Raw genomic sequence first — 18,570 nt, forward strand, 5'->3', positions numbered from 1 at the left:
CAGATAGGAAGAAAAGTTGGTGGAGAGTACAGCACAGGCTGCTCTGAGGGCCAGCAGCAAGTCAGGGAAAAGGAAAGGTTCAGGGAGGTAAGAGGGCATGTTCATGCTGGCTGCTGGGTGGAGAGACAGGCCATAGTGCTCTCACCCATCTAGTGCCATGGCTCCTGGGCATGCCGGATGTGGTAAGCTGGTGATTTGTGTGCTGGGACTGACCTCCTGAAACTGAGAAGGGGAGACAGTGCCATTCTGGAAGAGCCTAGACACTGGACCTCCCGCGGTAGTAAGGAGAGGCCCCGTGGGGCTCCAGGAGAGTCACCATACGGAAAGAGTGATCTCTGAAACCTGCCAGGGTCCTTAAGGAGGAGGAAGCAAGTCCTGGGTCAGAGGCAGGCGAGAGATTAAAACACATGGACTACGTGCACACTGAACCAAGGCCAGCACCAGATGAGAATATCACGCTGCAAAGGCAGGTCTATTGCAGAATGTGGCCGAAAGAAGCCTTATCCGTAGCCATATTGATATGTGCTTGGGGTGGAAAGCTCAGTACAGAGAAATACATCTCAGGTCACTTAAAGGAACTTTCCAGAGAACACTGGAAGGCAGTCAGCTGGAGAGGACTCTGCTTGTTCCTGTCCCTGCCTCCTAATGCTCTCTACCAGCTCAGCGGGCTCATGCCCACGACCTGCACGAGACATGATTCTTTCCCCTTTCCGGTTAGGCCAATTGGAGCCAGTGGAAGGGGACACTCAGGCAAGGACCAGTATTCTGGGAGACGACATTGGTTCTACGGGCTTGGAACCATTCTCTGCCACATGATCAGAGCAGCCATAAAGTATGTGTGGCCAGAGTCTGTGCTGTGCCCACGGCTACCCTCAGTGTCATCGCCAAAGAACAACCAAGTAGGGACAAGGGTTTCAGAGAGGAGACAGCAGGGGTTATGACGTTCTGCCCAGATCACAGCTCAAGGAAGCAGGTGGGCCAGATATGCCTTCTCAGGGAGAGGACACTCCCTGAGGAAGGCCCAGCCCACACAGCCAGGGACCCAGCGCAGCAAAGCAAGGCTCCCACACCATGGCAGTTTCTGAGGTCAGCTCTTCTCAGAGCTCGCCCTGAGACATCACAGCCCCTGCATTCAGAATGGAGCCTTGACCTGCACACACTGTGCTGCACAGGTGCCCTGTGCCGACAATCTGGAGAGATTCTGGGCTTGACTTGCTTTCTCTAGTTGGAAGGTTTCATCTGTCAAGAGTGAGGATAACGTCAGCCCGCCAGCCCTTCCCTGCAGCTTCCAGGAGGCACAGTCACTGGGGAAAGTCGCCCACCGGAGGTCCACCTCCACCACCGTCAAAGAGAACCTCTCGACGGCCTGGCTCAGCGATGGACAGCTCTTGGGCCAGGTCATTGAACCTAGAGATGTAATCGATGCTGTTCTCGTTCATCATGCACACCAGCTGGGAATCCACCACCTGCCAAGACAGAAGGGTGAGGGGAAACCGGGTCACATGTGCCGCCATTTGCATGGGATGCCACTGGTGGCATCCAGTGAGTCCAGTGAGTGAACCCTTTCAGCAGGCAGGCTGGCCATGCTTGCATTCATTTGGTATCATTTGTAGGGAGCACAATGGGAACCCAGCATGGTTGGCTGCTGGGATCAGAGCTACTCTCCTTCCCTTCTGAGATTTATGGGGGAGCTCCAGGGCATGGGGGAGAGAGACACAATCAGAGGAAACAACACAAGGCAGAGGCCAGGGAGAAGCTTGAAGGAAATGAAAGCAGAGCAGTTGGCCACAGAGGTATATGGGAACCTGTGGCAGTTTGCAACAGGGTTGGAGTCAGGCAAGGGTCTCCAGTGAAGAGGGAAGAACATCGTGACCACAGCCCTACAGCCCTACACCTGGTCCAGGGCCCAGGCAGAAGGGAGGATCAAGAGTGACGTAAGGCTCTGAAGGATGTCGGGTTACTAGGACTTGATCCTGAAGGCAAAATACAAATTTGGTGCCTTCACCTTTCACAGTGAGCTCCGCCGGGGGGAAGCTGCAGGAGGACAGGGGCTTTGGCTTGCCGGCCCTGACTGTAGCAATACCTGGTACAAAGTCGGCTTACTTCTCAGCTACATAGCATACTGAATAAGAAAACTTTGGAAAATTTCTTTTTTGCCTGCCCTGGGGCTTGAAATCTGTACTCATGTGTAGCTCTGAACTTCTCTTCCTCAAGGCTAGTCCTCTGCTGCTTGAGCCAGAGCACTAATTCAGGCTTTTTCTGACTAGCTTATAGTACTAGAGATAAGAGTCTCATGGACTTTCCTATCCTGGCTGGCTTTGAACCATGATCCTCAGATCTTCTCAGTCTCCTGAGTGGCTAGGATTACACGCATGAGACACAGGTGCCTGGCTCCTTTGAAAAATTTTAGTATAGCTACAGTATGAATTAAATTTTAGCCTTTTTATTTTGAGGAATGGTGAATAAAGCATATTGAAATTTGTTTTCAAACTGAGCAAAGCAAGCTGTGCACTGGTGGCTCATGCCTACTCGGGAGGACGAGATCTGAGAACCAAGGCTAACCTGGTCAGGTAAATCTGTGATACTCTTATCTCCAATTAACCACTAGAAAAACGCAGGTGATGCTGTGGCTCAAAGTGGTAGAACGCTAGCTTTGAGCAAAAGGAGCTCAGGGACAGCGCCCAGGCCCTGAGTTCAAGCCCCATGACCAACAAAAAAATAAATAATATTAATTAATTAAAAGAGCAAAGTCAGATGTTGTGGCGCAAATTGGCAATCCCAGTACTAGGGAGACAGGCAAGAAGATTGGGAATGGTAAGTCCAGCCTGGGACGCACAGCAGTTTCCAGGTCAACTACACAGAGACCTCTCAACAGCATGAGTGAAGAGTGGGAAAGGACGGTGTCCATCTGAAGGCCAAGGCCCTGGACAGCACAGCACAGGGAAACGGGCTGGAGATCCCTGCTTCCAGGACAGGACTGGTGATCACACAACCACTTACAACCTCACAACGGCACCACACATCCCTCAGATGAGGTCACACATGGAGGAGAACAAGTGAGAGCCAAGTCGGCTTGCCGACTCCAGCGTTTTCCAGTGCTGAAGTCTTCAAGAAGAGCGTGCTGAACTGGCAGATCTCAGAGTGAGAGACCCAGATCTGTGTCTGCAGACTCCTGGGGTACCCCACAGGCTGCAGGGGTTCAGGTGCACAGGACACTTACCTCTGCAACATCAGCCAGGGACCTGGACACGAAAGAGTCCCTCGAGTTTCCATCCAACAAGCTGGGGCCAAGCAGAGAAGTGCCACTGCTGGCGCCCACGGGGGTCGGCAGCGTCTTCCGGCTCTTCTCCGGGGAGATAAAGCTGGCTGGAGAAAGAAGGCCGAGGGCAACAATCTGAGTCTGGCACAGGGGACTGGCAAGGTAGCCAGGCCACCACCTCACACACATGCCAAGGGCTTAGGATGGCACCACCAATCTGTGCCTGGCTTTACTCATCAACTGACCCGGGGTCACAGCATGTCCTATTGGGTTGGGAGGTCACACTGTTGCCACTTCCCCCAGCCCCAACAGTACTCCCTGCAACTAGGCCCTATGAACAGGCACCAACGTTACTTTAAATTCATCATTTGCCTATTACCTTGCACAAGTCTGCACTGTTACTGGTAACAAAAGGAAGCACGTGACGGAAGGGCTGCTAGCTTCTTCCACCTCCCATATATCTAGGCCCCTAGTACTTCTGCGCCACCAGGCATGGTACCCACGGTCGGAGAAACCAAGTTTATCACGTGTTCCAGATGCCTTCTCATCAGGACTGCCTGCATAAGCCGCCCTATACGCAGGTCACACTCTAACACCTCAAGGGGCCAAATCCAGACATGCAGGCGCGAGCTTCCCGGGCTGGTCCCAGGACACCCAGTGGAGGCGGTGCCTTTCCAAGCAGGCTTCCTCCTGCACACCAACAGCCGCTATCAGGGAAATGCATGGAAGGACACTCAGGGACTCCGCTGCTCACGGTCAACAATAAGGTACAAGCTCACTACAACACCCGCTGCAGAGTATCTTATGGAAAGGGGGAGGGAGGTGCTCAAAGCTCCTCTGCTACATCTTTTGTGGCTCAGCTAAAGCCTGAAGGAGCCTAGCTGGGTGGGACCAGGCTACCGGGACCGACTGGAGAGGTGACGGGAAGGTGGTGGACGCTCAGTCTTTATCGTGTGGTGGGTGACCAGGGTTTATACATTCCTCAACGTTCATTGAACTACCTACTGAAAACCTGGTTTTCTATATAAAAGTCAGGCCTAGAGAAGGTAACAAAGGAAAAACGTTTGAGAAACCAGCCACAGTTCCCAGCAGAAGAGTGGCTGGTAATGCTGAGAAGACAGCGTCTTCTGACTCTAGTCCCTGCCTCCTGGCAAAGGGGATCCCCCGCCCCCCCCCCACACCGCAAGATACTCACCAAACAAATTGCTGAGCGAGGAGTCTGTGGAGTCGCTGGGGTACCACTGGGGGTCGTGGGTGGGAGAGGCAATCCAGTTGGGCTGGGGACTGCTAGATGGGGAGGGAAGACTCTTGGAGCTGTCGCTGCCATTCGGGACTCCTTCACCTGCCAACAATACCTCGGATGAGAGCTACTTCCCCACCCACCAGCGAGAAGACAGAGGGAGGTGCAGGCTGTGCACTGCTCACTCAAGAAAACTCAGGAAGGAAGCTGGGTGTGGTGGCTCACGTCTGCAATCCTAGCTACCCAGGAGCAGTTCAAAGCCAGCCTGGGCACTAAAGTCCATGAGGCTCCAATCACTAGAAAACCAGAAGTGCTGTGGCTCAAGGTGTAGAGCTTTAGCCTTGAGAAAGTGCAAGGACAGTGCCCAGGCCCAGAGTTTAAGACCCACAACCCCCGACTCAAAAAAAAAAAAAAAAGGAAAGAAATGGAAAGAAATGAAGAAAAGAAGGGGCCGGGAGTTTGGCCTACTGGTAAGAATGCTTGCCTAGCATGCAGGAAGATCCAGGTTTAATTCCTCAGTACCACATACATAGAAAAAAAAAAAGCCAGAAGTGGTGCTGTGGCTCAAGTGGTAGAGTTCTAGCCTTGAGGAAGCCCAAGGACAGTGCTCAGGTCCTGAGTTCAAGCCCCAGGAATGGCATTAAAAATAAAACAAAACAGAAGAGAAAACTCAGGACTCTTGGGCCCATACCAGAGAGACAGCAGCAGTCTGCAGACCAAGGACCGCAGAGCCCTCATGGGGGCTCCCGTGGCAGGCAGGACATCGCACGACGAGCGGGGCGTGGCAGCACTCACCACAGGAGACCATCCAACAGAGAAGATGGGGCCTCGCCGAGGCTGGCTGCCCGCCCAGCCACTTCCTCACTGCTCTGCCACGTCCTTCAATCAGCAAAGTGAACCCTAGGCTGCAAAGGGCCTCGAGGGCTGGCCTGCTTCATTTTCAAGGTCAGAAGCAATCTTGCCACCAGACCGTGAGCTGGAGGTCCCAGGACCACCTGTCTATCACCACTCCCTATGGGAGCGCCTTGCAGTGGAAGATTACGTGATGCTCAGAAATGACAACTGAACTAGAGACCTCCAGGAGGTTTAGTAAATACTCAAGCAGGCCAAAATGCTGCAGAAGGAGAAACGTGAGGCCACTGGTCTTACCGTACTGGCCCGAGCTAATGGCGATTTCGATGATCGAGTCACTGATCTGCGTGGCCGGCTCCCCTTGAGAGAGCACATCCTCAGGTGGTCCGGGAAGGGAGAGATCCAGCAGTGCAGAGACATTAGGTGGCGAGAGCCGGGTGCTGGAACCTTCTGAAGAAGGCAGCGGTGTGGAGAGACCGTTCGGGAGAGAAGTCTTGGGTAGCTCAGGTAAGGAGAGGACAGAAGAACCCTGCCAGGAAACAGGTGCCGTTATGGTTTGAGTAGAAGACCAGAACCCCAAGTAAAACAAAGACCGTGGCCTCAGCCTCACAGCTTGGTAGCAGCAGTTAAGCGCAGTGGTTCCCTCCCAAGGGAGGATACACTTTGACCTCTCCCGAAACCGTGAGGGGGGGTGGGACTGCTGCAGAGCTTCTAGGGGTTCAACTGGGGATGCCCAGGAGAGGGAGTGTCACTGGACCTGAAGGGAGGACACTGAAACAAGAAGACAGCTAGGTCTACTCACTCACCAGGCAGCAGGTGAGGTGGATAGGACAACAAAACCAGTGAGTGCTGTGGTCTGTCTGTGACCAGGGGGGTGGGGACTTGGTATGGAGAAGGTCCTGGGCCAGCCACTTTGCTCTGTAGCCCCAAAGCACACTACCTGGAAACCGTCTGTCACTGGTTCCTGCTCTGGCCTCAGGGGAACGTTGATAAATGGTTCATTCGTGCCCTGCAACAACACCAGGAAGACTGGTGAGTGGACCGCACTGATGCTGCAGAAATGATCAGGTGCTGGCCTGGACGAGCTCCAGAGAAAGCTGTGTAAAGTTGCTTTGGCTTCTCAACAGCCAGGGATGCAGACAACAGGCCACACGGTGGGCTAGAAATGCTAGATGGCATCTGGGGACCTGCCCCTACATTTTCTGGTGGTTTCGTCGTGAATTCAAGGCCAGAAAAGAATCCGGCTTCCGAACATCAGGATGGCTGAGCTTCCTGGAGTCTCATGGAATCAACCTACACACTTTCTTTTTTTTTTTTTTTTTTTTGCCAGTCCTGGGCTTGAGCTCAGGGCCTGAGCACTGTCCTTGGACTTTCTCAAGGCTAGAGCTCTACCACTTGAGCCTCAGCACCACTTCCGGCTTTTTTCTATGTATGTGGTACCGAGGAATTGAACCCGGGTCTTCATGCATGCTAGGCAAGCACTTTAACCACTAGGCCAAACTCCTGGCCCCCCTACACAGTTTCTTGATCAAGAAACTAGAGAGCGAGGAATCAGGAGGAACGTGCAAGGCAGGTCATGTGAGATGTTCTGAAGCACGGTCACAAAGTGCTAAATGCTTGCCCAAGAAGGAGCTGTGGTGGAGGCCAACCACTGCATGCCAGGCATGTCTTAGGTTTGAATTCCTCAGTGTCCCATAGCAAATACGTTCCTCCTCCTCCTCCCTCTTCCCTGTGCCCCAGGGGCCAGTGTTCATTACCTGCCTTCCCCACTCAATGGCTTGTCGCGACATCAGGCCCAAGCCACCGAGAGTCAGAGCTGCACCTAGCGAGGCCCCTGGCCTGGCTTTCTAAGTTCTTCCAGAGATACTCACTCCCACAGCAGGGATGGGCCCGCCACTCTGGTGCGGTGGGACCGGGTCCTGGGCAGAGGCAGTGGTGGTCACCTCCTCTGAGGTCAGCGGAGGGATACCGGGTGAGCCCTTGGCACCCAGGACTGGCAACTGGCTCCTCGGGATGATTCCAGCACTGTGAGCTGCTAGGTCAACTGCGCCTGGTGACAGGAACAAAGTTTCCAACCCTCATTCCTTCCTACTCCAGGTGTGTATTCAGAGGCCCTGACGCAGCTTCTCCCTCCAGCCTCACTTCAATGGAGAGCTCAAAGCCTTTCCGGGGTTTATTTGCTGTTTTCTTTCATTCTGTGCCAGTCCTTGGGCTTGAGACAGCCAGGGTACTATCTATGAGCTTTCTACTCAAAACTTGAGCCACGATCCCCATCTGGCTTTTTGGTAGTTAAGAAGAGTCTATAGACTGGCTTCAAAGCATGAACCTCAGATCTCAGCCCTCTGCGTAGCTAAGATCGCAGGTATGAGTTACCAACACTCGGTTTTAATGTTCTTTTGAAAGGTAACAAGAGATTATGAGTTGGAGAAGACAAAAGTATTTTAAAAGGCTTGTGATTTTTATTATTATTTTTTCCAGTCCTGTTGCTTGAACTCAGGGCCTAGGCACTGTCCTTGGACACTTTTAGCTCACAGCTAGTGCTCTACCACTTGAGCCACAGCACCACTTCCGGCTTTTTCTGAGTATGTGGTACCGAGGAATCAAACCCAGGGCTTCGTGCCTGCTAGGCGAGCCCTCTACCACTAGGCTACACACCCGGCCGGGCTTGTGATTTTAGTAAAAAGTCATTGGGCACTAGTGGCTCACACCTATAACCTAGCTTCTTAGGAAACTGGGGTCTGCGGATGGCGGTTAAAGTCAGCCTGGACCGGGAAGTTCATGACATTCTCATCTCCAACTCACCACCACAAACCCAGAAACGGGGCTGGAGCTCAATGGGACAGAGTGCTAGCTTTGAACAAGCGCTCAGTGAAGTTCAACCCCCACGACTGACAAATGTCAACTCAGGAAGACCGCACAGTGCTGCTGTTGCAGGTTAGAGACTTACTGGCCAGGGGATTAGTGCCCTGGGAAGGAAGAACTTTGGGTACAATCGGCCGGGACAGAGCTGCTTTGGCCAGAGAAGACTGTATGGGCCGGAACCAGCCTCTGCCTGCGGGGGAAAGACAAAAGCAGGCGTGTCCGTGTGGCTGAACTGTGAAGACTCAGACCAAAAGAGGGCTCCTTCACCAGGCCCACCGGGGATCCCACTAAGCCACCCACAAACACTTGCTTCAGACTACCAACACAGGGCGCCCTAGTACATTCCACGCAGTGGTGTTTGAAGCCTTCTTTTCCATCCCTTCCTCATCGCCATCACCACACACACCACACACACACTATACGACACCCGCCCACTACACATACATCCTATGCACACCCACTACACACTACACACAGGACCCAAGGACACATTTATTCCACGATCTTCAAACATAGGCAGAAAGTGGAAGCAAAGGCTTCACAAAATGGAGCTGGACTGGCTGACCTCTAAGGCAAAGCCACTAACGACTGTGTCCACCGCAGGGGGCACATTGGCATACAAACAGCCATGGAACCCAGCATCTGCATTCCTGAGGTGAGGCCACCCTCGAGGGCCTTACCGGCTATGGGAGAGTTAGACAGGATGGAGAAGGAACACACGTTGTGGGACTGGTTTTCAGATGGCCTAGGAAGCAGTGTTCTCTGTGAAGAGAAAAAAAAACAACACTCAAGGTGACGAGAAGATACCAGTACCGAAACAGTGAGGGACCGTGTTATACAGGAGTATTCAAGCAGGTGTGAGAATCCAGACTCTTCTTTTTTAAATCCCAGTCCTGGTGCTTGGTGACTGTCCCTGAGGTTTTCTCTCAAGGCTAATGTGCTAGCACGTAGGCCACAACTCCACTCCGATGCTTTGGTGGGTAACCGGAAGTCAACGGCATGGACGTTCCTACCTGAGCTGGCTTTGAACCACAATCCTCATTAGATCTCAGTCTCCTGAGAAGCTAGCTTTACAGGTGTGACCACGGGCTTCAAGTTCCAGAGGCCTGGCCTCTTCAGCCTAAGCCTTGACAGCCTCTTCCAACCACCCAATACATATGTGCACACGTTGTGATAGTTTTCAGAGATCCCTGACTGGATATTCTCGGTCCTGAATTTCCCGAACTCTCGGTCACATTCTGGAAGCTATTTTCAATGCTATTTAGACATTAAGTTCGCTCTTTTTACCTTCCAATTTTCTTCTTTCTGACAGGAAAGGGAAGGATTACCCATGTATCCCAGCCAGTACAGCTAGTGGGAGAGACAGGCACACCTGGCTGAGTCCAAGCAATGCTGCCTCACCTGAACCACCAAGGGCTTCCGAAGGTGCCGTTTCCTCAGCTTCTTGGGTTTGGGTGAGAAGAAATCAGACTGCATCTGTAAGGGAAGAAGGCACATGAGCACTAAAGGGGGGCCCTCCACTGGGGCATCGCCTGGCATGAGGGGAAGCCCTGGCCCTGGCACTCACACTGATGGAGTCCAGGTGCTGTCGGAAAGTCAGCTCTGCTTCTTTACTGGGAGAGAAGAGCTTCCCGTGTCGGCTGTTGGGTGGTAAAGTTGTGGGCACAGCAAAGAGGCCACCATCTGCGTCACTGCTCCCTGTGCTGGAGAGGCCGGCCACCAAAAGGGGCCTCGGGGGATTTCGCAAACCTAGAAAAGAAGGGCCACGCGCTGACACTCATCCAGCTTGTCCACGGGGCAGAGGGTTACAGGAAAGAATTCAGCTGCCTTGTTACCTTCTGATCCCCAGCCTCGACACTTACCCCAACCCCAACGTGTCCCCCACAGCCTCTCTCCTAGCCCCAACACCCCCCCAATGCCTCCAGCCCTATTTTCCCTGGTTATCCTTAGGACAAGGTCTCACATCTCCTGAGCCTCGACCACTTCCTTTCAGAACTGGGACTCCAGGCCCGCTGTCCACGGCTGCTGCTGGCACTGGCGTGCACCATCTCAGACCACTTCCCTCGCACGGAGCAACGACTCTCAAACGCCTCTACCCAGGATCCCCCGATATTAGGTTCCCAAGTACCTAGGCTATTTTTAATTAATTTTTTTTGCCAGTCTTGGGATTAGAACTCAGGGCCTGGGCACTACCTGTGAGCCTCTCAGGGCAAGTGCTCTACCACTTGAGCCACAGCACCACTTCCGTCTTTTTCTGTGTATGTGGTACCAAGGACTCAAACCCAGGGCTTCATGCATGCTAAGCAAGCACTCTACCACTAGTCACGCTCCTGGCACCAAGTAATTTATTTATTTGCGGATCATAGGGTTTGAACTCTGGGACTGGGCCCTGTCCCTGAGCACTTCAGCTCAAGGCTACCACCCTACCCCTTGAGCCACAGCACCACTTTCAGTTTTCTGGAGATTAATTGGAGATAAGAGTCTCAGATTCTGGGTGGAAGTTTGGCCTAGTGGTAGAGTGCCCGCCTAGCATGTACAAAGACCCGGGTTCCAGTCCTCAGTACCACAAACATGGAAAAAAGCCAGAAGTGGTGCCACTAGCTCAGCATGCTGTTGAGGCTTCTGCTGATTTCATGACCCAAGAGCCCTGAAGTGACCAGACTGGCAGCTGCTATTCATTTACCCTTCACTTTTCCCTAACCCCTGCACCCAGGGCCTGGCACCCAGGCCCTTTCTTCATTCTCGCCCGGGGAAGGAAGTTCTAAGCCTTTACCCTATTCCCTAGACCATAACTGCTTCCACAGAGGGCAGAGCTAGCCTGAGACACACATCCAGTTTTGGCATACTGCCCAAGACTACACAGATAGCCCATTCCTTACCAGGAGAGCAGGGCGCAGAGCCAGGAGGGAGGGTCTTACTGCTGCGGAGGGCAGACTGGTTTCTAGGGCAGCGAGGGCTCCGGGAGCTGAGAGCAACCACCTTCCCCGGGGGGGTTGTAGACTGCTCCTCTTGGGTGGGCCTCACTGAGGCAGTAGATGCTGTATTTGTTTCCAGAGCCTGGTCAGACATAAGCCAGAATATACCCAGGCTCAGCATGAGAAAACGGCTTTGGTATGAGTGCCTGGAAGAGCTGTGAACACAACCCCAAGATATGGAAGATGGCAAAGAGCTCCCGGTGGTAAGGGACAGGACTAGAAGGCCTGACCTTCCCATATCCCAAGGTCACGCAGCAACCTGCCAGTTTTTAAAATCACAAGCTGTTGTCCCAACTCTCACTCCCCCACCGGTATCCTAGCTCTCACCATGCCCCCTGACCTTTGTGTCCCGGTAGCCACTCCCAAGTCTCCACCTGGAGCCCTCTCCCCCATCCGGTAAGGAGAAGCAACAGGGAGAACAGAACGGACGGCGGGCCCTCCGACCTGAGGTCCCGTCTCCCTGCCCATTGCACCAAGTGACCTGGAGAACTACCCATGCAGTCTGCCAGTCTTTCCTACAACCTCACGCTGCTTCTTTTTTTTTCTGAGTCCAGGGTGGCTCCAAACTGGTGGGGATGCTCCTGCCTCAGCCTCCCGAAGGTTCCCTGGCCCCACCGCGTTCCTAACTGCGATTCCAGGAGTTATAGCTGTTGGTGATAAGCCAGCTTTCTCCCACCATTCGTTCACGTGCAAGCTATTCCAGGCTGACACACTGCTTTTCCAGTCAAAGCCAAAGCCAGGACCTCCCATGCTTACGTAAAGGCCTGGCTTCTTCTTCCCACATCACATTTGTCCTCCAAAGGCTCAAAACCATTTCTACTCAACCCCTGCTCACCCCAAACTCCCTACCACTGCCCAGCACATCCAGGGGTCAGCACTACGCTGCTGTCCGTGCCGAGACCTCCACTGTCAGACCTGGTCAGCAGTGGACCCAGTCACCATGCTTCCCTTGCCCCAGCCCCAGCCCTCTCAGCAGCCTGGGGTAGCCTTCTCCAGGCTCACCTGGCAACCAAGGTAGGGCTGACCCTCTACACTGACCCACTCACCAGCTTGGGGTGGACCTCAGTGGAGATGAGCCTCAGGAGGCAGTTCAGGAGGCGCTGCTGGTGGAGGGTGGGTGGCCCGGAGCCAGGGTGGGCGGCCTGGTCCTGCCCTGTGGGCACCCGGCCCTCAGGACCGAGCACAGCCAGCCAGTCATACTCCAGCTGCAGCTTGCTCGGCTTGCCCATCATGAGGTAGACTTCAGCCAACGTGAGGCTCTCGGAGGTCTGCAAGCTCCAGCCCTCTTCACGCAATTGCTGGGCAAGCTGGCTAGCGGGGATCTCCTTTGGGGGCCTGGCGGCAGGCTGCCCTTGAGACAGCAGAAGTTCTGAGGGGTTCCCCTTCTCCTGGGAATCCTCTGCAGGTGCATCTATCAGGTCTTTAGTGCACACATCTGGCAGGAGCCCAGGGGCGGGCTGAGGGTCTTTGCCGGGAGGGACGAGATCAGCGGTGTCTCTACTGCTGGGGGCCAGAGCCTCAGGGGAGGCGGCCCTGCTGGGAACGCGCTCCCTCCCCGGCTGCAGGTCTGCACAGCGGCACTGCTCAGGAATGATGAGGTCCTGACAGGACTTCAGATAGCGGGGGAAAGGGTCGAGGAGTGAGAGTTCGTCCTCCAGGTCTGGGAGCTGGCTGCAGGCACAGGGAAGGACCCCTGGCTCTTGGACGGGGCCATCCCCGCCCTTGGCTGGGGCTGCTGCAGGGGTCTTGTCAAGATGTGGCCCGCAGTCCAGGAGCCCGTGAGGAGCCCTGTCGGGAGCGTCCGGGCTGCTCAGACTCGGGGCGGCACCATCCCCAGGGGCGCTTTCAGGAGAGCTCTCTCCAGAGCTCTGCGAAGATACATCGGCAGTGGGAAGGGCCCGCCCCCCGCCCTTGCCCTCAGCACCGCCCCTCGGGCACTTCACCTGGCCCCGTGCAGTGCCCTGCCCACTCTGGATGCCCAGGATCTGGGCTGGGGGAAGCAAGTGGGCATCCTTGGTGCTCTGCTTGCACCGACCACCCTCCTGCCAGTGCACTGTGCAGAAGGCCTTGGAGTGCACCACACGGGCCACGCCTGGCAGGGGCGTCAATGTGCAGTTCTCGCCTGGGAAAAGGTGCAGTGCCACCTTCTCCTGCATCTGTGCTGTGCTAGAGCCCTGTAGCTGCCGCTCTTCAAGTGTCTTCCGCTGGGTTCACTGTCAAGGAGCAATGGTCATGCCAAGTGACAGGGTCGAGGCTGCAGTGCGGCTCAGATCTGCCCCCGACCCCAGGGATTTCCCTCAAGTCATTATCAGACAACGACGGCCAGAGCATTCAATGTCCTTAGGAGATTTACAGCTGTTAATCTGGATCTGGAGCCCAGGGAGGGCCGGTAGGCCATCTAGGCCAGACGGATGGCCACTCACAACACAGAGAGCTTGCTGTGACCAAACCCTGCATTGCTTGGTGCCCAGAGGCGGGGGTCTACAGATAAAACGCAGGGGCCCGGGCTCCTGCACGGCCAGCCGCCACAGCATGGGTGAGGAAGTAAGATCTCCTCTCTCAACAGAAGAAGCTACCACATTTGGGAAGTTTGTATAAGTTGGAAAAGATACAATTCGCACTTCGTGGAGTGCCCACTTCTGCTTCAGGAACTCAATGAGGCTGGAGACTTTCCGATGGAGCTCCACGATCATCCTACGAACAGGACAGAGCAGGCGTTACACGGGCAGGAAACCTATGGAAGGACACCGGAGGCTGCCTAAACCCACAGCACATAGAAGACCCAAGGCTCCTATACTAAAAGTCAGCTTTATCCATTAAGATCACAGGTCCCCTTCACTCAGCCACGTTCCTTGAACACCTCTCAAGGGGCCAGTCCTAATAAACCCCAATAAAATGCACACATGGACAAGACGTACCACTGGCGTGTGCTTCCATGTAGAAAAACCTCAACACTGAGAAAGTAAACAGACAGGTACCAGGAGCAAGGGAGAGGCGAGCACCCGAGAATGACTGTGAATGCGCACAGGGTTGTGGGGGATATAAATTTTCTAGGAGACAGAGGTGGAGGCTGTACAACATTGTGAATGTACCAAAGGACACACAACAGTAAACTTTAAAAAGATTAATGGGGGGGCCGGGAGTTTGGCCTAGTGGTTAAAGTGCTTGCCTAGCATGCATGAAGACCCGGGTTCGATTCCTTGGTACCACATACATAGAAAAAAGCCGGAAGTGGTGCTGAGGCTCAAGTGGTAGAGCTCTAGCCTTGAGAAAGTCCAAGGACAGGGCTTAGGCCCTGAGTTCAAGCCCAGGACTGGCAAAAAAAAAAAAAAAAAAAAAAAGATTAATGGCGGCCATGGGTTTGGCCTAGTGGTAGAGTGCTTGCCTAGCATGCACGAAGACCCAGGTTCAATTCCTTGGTACCACATACATAGAAAAAAGCCAGAAGTAGTGTTGAGGCTCAAGTGGTGGAGCTCTAGCCTTGAGAAAGTCCAAGGACAGTGCTCAGGCCCTGAGCTCAAGCCCAGGACTGGCAAAAAAAAAAATAATTAATTAATTAATTAATGGTTCCTTTCTGGCGGTGAATGGAGATAAGAGTCAAATAGACTTTCCTACTCAGGCTGGCTTTGAAACACCATTCTCAGATCTCGGCCTCCTGAGTAGCTAGGATTACAGGTGTAAGCCTTTGGCACATGGCTAATGGCTCATTTTATGCTAAATAAATGTTGACTCAATGTTTGAAAGTGTATAAATGGGGAAAAAGTCTATACCCATAGTGGTGCCATGTGTATAAACTAAATTCAAATTTTCAGGGAACTGGAGAGAGAGATAGTAAATGCCTTCTACAAAGATGAGGCAGGCTAGCTGGGTGCAGTGGCTTACGCCTGTAATCCTAACTAGTCAAGGAGGCTGAGATCTGAGGATCAAGGTTCAAAGCCAGCCCAGCACTAAACTCCTGAGACTCTCTGGCTCCAATTAACCTCTAGAAAATGGGAAGTGGGGCTTGGCTCAAGGGTAGGTTGGTTGGTAGCCTTGAGCTGAAGAGCTCAGGGACAGCGCCCAGGCTGAGTTCAAGCTCCATGACCCACAAAAAACAAACAAAAAAAACCAATGAGAAGGCTCAGAAGATACTCAACCTGATTGTAACATCCTTCACAGCTTCCACTCAGCCCCAAGACTCCTGCCTGAATGTGGAGCTTCTGTCCAGTGCCTCCAGGCCTGGCCGAGTCAGATCAGCCCTATGATAGCGCCACTCCACACCTGTCCTCACAGGGTGGTGTCAGGGAATCCCCAGGAGGAACACAAATGCTCCCCAGAACCCCTCCCCCACCGCAGACAGCAGAACCCCTTCTCGTGCCCCACACCATGTCACCTGAGGCGTGGGTTCTGGGCAAGGCTCTGCACGCGGGCCCAGGCGTGGTTGTTTCGTGGCTGCAGCTCTACAGGAACTTTCAGGGGCAGGCGCACTGGCTTCTGGTCTTCTTCATCACTCAGGCCTGTGGACGTCCGAGACATACAGACAACTCAAGGCAGGAAGCAGGGAGCAGAAAGGGAGGCAGAGACACTCCAACCATGACCCGGTCGCTTGCATCTGCCACTAGGGAGGCCACAGGACTTGTTCCTACAGAATGCAGCCACCACTAGACATGACTTGGTGGACACACCACTAGACCCAGAACATTCCAAATTCAGGAACCACTCACAGGATGAGGTTAAGTGGAGTCCAATACCAACAACTGGTGGTATTTGTGACGCAGCCTGTGCGTCAGAAAATGGAAAGACACCATGGCAGCCACACATGCTTGTGCCTTCTCCTTGGACCACCTACCATCAGGGTCGCAGAGCTTCTTCAGGGCCCGGCACATGGGTGCTTTGATCCGCAGATTCCTCCCTTTGTAACGCACTGTGGTGGCTCTGGGGAAAGAGTGAAGAAGCAAGGCTCAGGCATTCAATGAACGGAAAGGAGAGGCGGGCAGGTATAAACCACACCAAAGACCAGGACCCAGCCAACTGCCCATCCTGCCTGAGATCTGTCCCCATGAAGCTGCATGTGGCCACCCAGACAGAGGCAGTAAGTTCTGGCCACCCACTTTTCTGACCAGGGAACGCCTGCTGCTCTCGGGCTCAGTGAACTCATGGCAGCATAGCTAACAGAACGTCACAATTCGACGAAGGTGGTCCACATCTTTCTGTGTACCTCGTTCCGGGGCCTGAGGTACGAAGCCAGCAAGGCTTGTCTATGCAATCTCTGTGGAACCTGCCTACTCATCTTTCCAGAACTTCTGTGCCACCACTTGGGTCACCAGCCATGTCAATACCCTGCATCATTCCTCTGTGATGCATACTGGCAGTGCCGGGGCACACAGGTCAGAATGAGGTGCTCATGGTAAAATTAGCTTCAGAAGGCTGAGATCTGACATCACATCTGACTGATCTGACATTAGTTCAAAGCTTGCCCAGGCAGAAAAATCCACAACACTAACTGGCAAAAAGATAGGCTGGAGATGTGGCTCGAAACCAAGTTCACATATTTCTATTACTAGACAGAATCACTCTTTCTCCTCAAATGCAAAGAGGACAAGCAGCCTAAAGTTGGAGCATCACACAGTTCAAGGGCCACATGCACATTCACATGCAATAAGGGTTAATTCTGACAGTTCCTACAACAACAAGGACACTACTTAGAAAATCAGAACCTGACCACCCTTTGAATGGGTGAATATTTCAATTGGATTCCTGACAACAAACACAAGTGTGACTCCTCTAGGAATCTGGAGTCTGGGTCCCTTCTCATAGGAGATTTATTTCCTTCTCCACAAAGACACTGGATAAATCTAATCAGTACATGCCACATTCAATGCCTCTGGGTCTTCAAACAATGCAATAGGATTTCATTTAGTTAAGAGCTTCCTGCAATTCATTTACTCTTTAATTTAATGTTACAATTCTGTAACTGAAAAGAGATTTAGAATTAATTGAAAAAGGTCTACATTTGGAAGCATGGCCAGGAAGTTAAGCACTCCAATTTGCTTTTCATCTTATATCAATTAATTTGCCAAGCCAGGCACTTGAGGCTCACACCAGAAATCCTACTTACTCGGGAGGCTGAGTGAGATCTAAGTATCCACATTTCAAAGCCAGACCGTTAGCCAGGGTAGAAAAATCCAAGAGACTCTTATCTCCAATTAACCAAATGTGAAGACATGGCTCAAGTAGTAGAGAGCCAGCCTTAAGAGAAAAAAGCTAAGTGACAATTCAAGGACCTGAGAATCAATTTAGCTCACACAAGTTTCCCCTATTTCTGTTCTACCTTTCACAGGAATTTTGTTTGCCCTTAAAAATTCAAGTATGGCCATGTACCAGTGGCTCACACCTGTAATCTTAGCTACTCAGGAGGCTGACATCTGAGGATCAAGGTTCAAAGCCAGCATGGACTTTGGGCACTAAAGTCCGTGAGACTCTTTTTTTTTTTTTTTTTTTTTTTTTGCCAGTCCTGGGCTTGAGCTCAGGGCCTGAGCCCTGTCCTTGGACTTTCTCAAGGTTAGAGCTCTACCACTTGAGCCTCAGCACCATTTCCAGCTTTTGTCTATGTATGTGGTACCAAGGAATCGAACCCGGGTCTTCGTGCATGCTAGGCAAGCACTTTAACCACTAGGCCAAACTCCCGGCCCCGTGAGACTCTTATCTCCAATAAACCACTAGAAAATCGGAAGTGGTGCTGTGGCTCAAGGGGTAGGGCTGTAGCCTTGAGCTGAAGAGCTCAGAGACAGCATCCAGGCCTGAAGTCTAAGCCCCATGACTGACAAAAAAAAAAAAAAATACACTGAGCAATGAGAATGAAATACAGGCCACTGACAGAATATGTCCAGGTCACCCATCTGACGGAAGACTTAGAAGCTAGAACAGAGAAAGAACTCTAAGCACAAGCACGGAATGGGCGCAGGCTTGAACGGGCTCTTCACTAAAGAAGATGCAGAGCACCAAAAGAACCTGTTAGAAAAAATGCTCAGCATCACCAAGCAACAGGGGAATGCCAAGCCGAGGCACACAGGATGGCTCTCCACACCGTCTAGGACAGCGCACAGTGATGGGGTGTGGGAGCAACTGGCATGGCTCTGCCATAAACCCGGAGGGTCCTCGTGAGGACGAGTCACATCTACACATGGACCTGTACCTCATGCAGGGGGGCTAGTAGTTTTTTGATAAAGGCCCTGCCCAACCCTATTTGGGTCCCCGGGGGAGGGACAGGCATGCTCACACCACGGAACCGCCCTCAGTGGGAGAGGGTAATAAGCTGCAGCTCCACGTGCCAACACCCAAGAGCGGCAAGTGCTCAGCTCACACACTACACGAAGGCGCCTTTGGATGACTCTCTGGAAAAG

General features: G+C 53.0%; 1 protein-coding gene across 2 annotated transcripts in view; it reads right to left on the reverse strand.

Annotated features, from left to right (window-relative positions):
* Positions 1 to 334: 334 nt before the first annotated feature.
* Cramp1 (cramped chromatin regulator 1) overlaps positions 335 to 18,570 on the reverse strand; it is a 36,921-nt gene continuing 18,685 nt past the window's right edge. For both annotated transcript variants that reach the window (XM_090325023.1, XM_090325022.1), the window contains 15 exons: positions 16,017 to 16,102; positions 15,561 to 15,684; positions 13,801 to 13,882; positions 12,235 to 13,392; positions 11,093 to 11,270; positions 9,781 to 9,962; positions 9,615 to 9,689; positions 8,894 to 8,975; positions 8,299 to 8,403; positions 7,223 to 7,401; positions 6,292 to 6,360; positions 5,649 to 5,880; positions 4,455 to 4,601; positions 3,221 to 3,366; positions 335 to 1,466 (listed from right to left, as the gene is read on the reverse strand). In XM_090325023.1, coding sequence (XP_090181149.1) covers positions 1,302 to 1,466; positions 3,221 to 3,366; positions 4,455 to 4,601; positions 5,649 to 5,880; positions 6,292 to 6,360; positions 7,223 to 7,401; positions 8,299 to 8,403; positions 8,894 to 8,975; positions 9,615 to 9,689; positions 9,781 to 9,962; positions 11,093 to 11,270; positions 12,235 to 13,392; positions 13,801 to 13,882; positions 15,561 to 15,684; positions 16,017 to 16,102 — 3,010 coding nt within the window. In that variant the 3' untranslated portion in view covers positions 335 to 1,301. The remainder of the gene's footprint in view (positions 1,467 to 3,220; positions 3,367 to 4,454; positions 4,602 to 5,648; positions 5,881 to 6,291; positions 6,361 to 7,222; positions 7,402 to 8,298; positions 8,404 to 8,893; positions 8,976 to 9,614; positions 9,690 to 9,780; positions 9,963 to 11,092; positions 11,271 to 12,234; positions 13,393 to 13,800; positions 13,883 to 15,560; positions 15,685 to 16,016; positions 16,103 to 18,570) is intronic.

Source organism: Megascapheus bottae, chromosome 36 (genome assembly GCF_031878675.1).
Source record: "Megascapheus bottae isolate mThoBot1 chromosome 36, mThoBot2.hap1, whole genome shotgun sequence".
Lineage (NCBI taxonomy): Eukaryota > Metazoa > Chordata > Mammalia > Rodentia > Geomyidae > Megascapheus > Megascapheus bottae.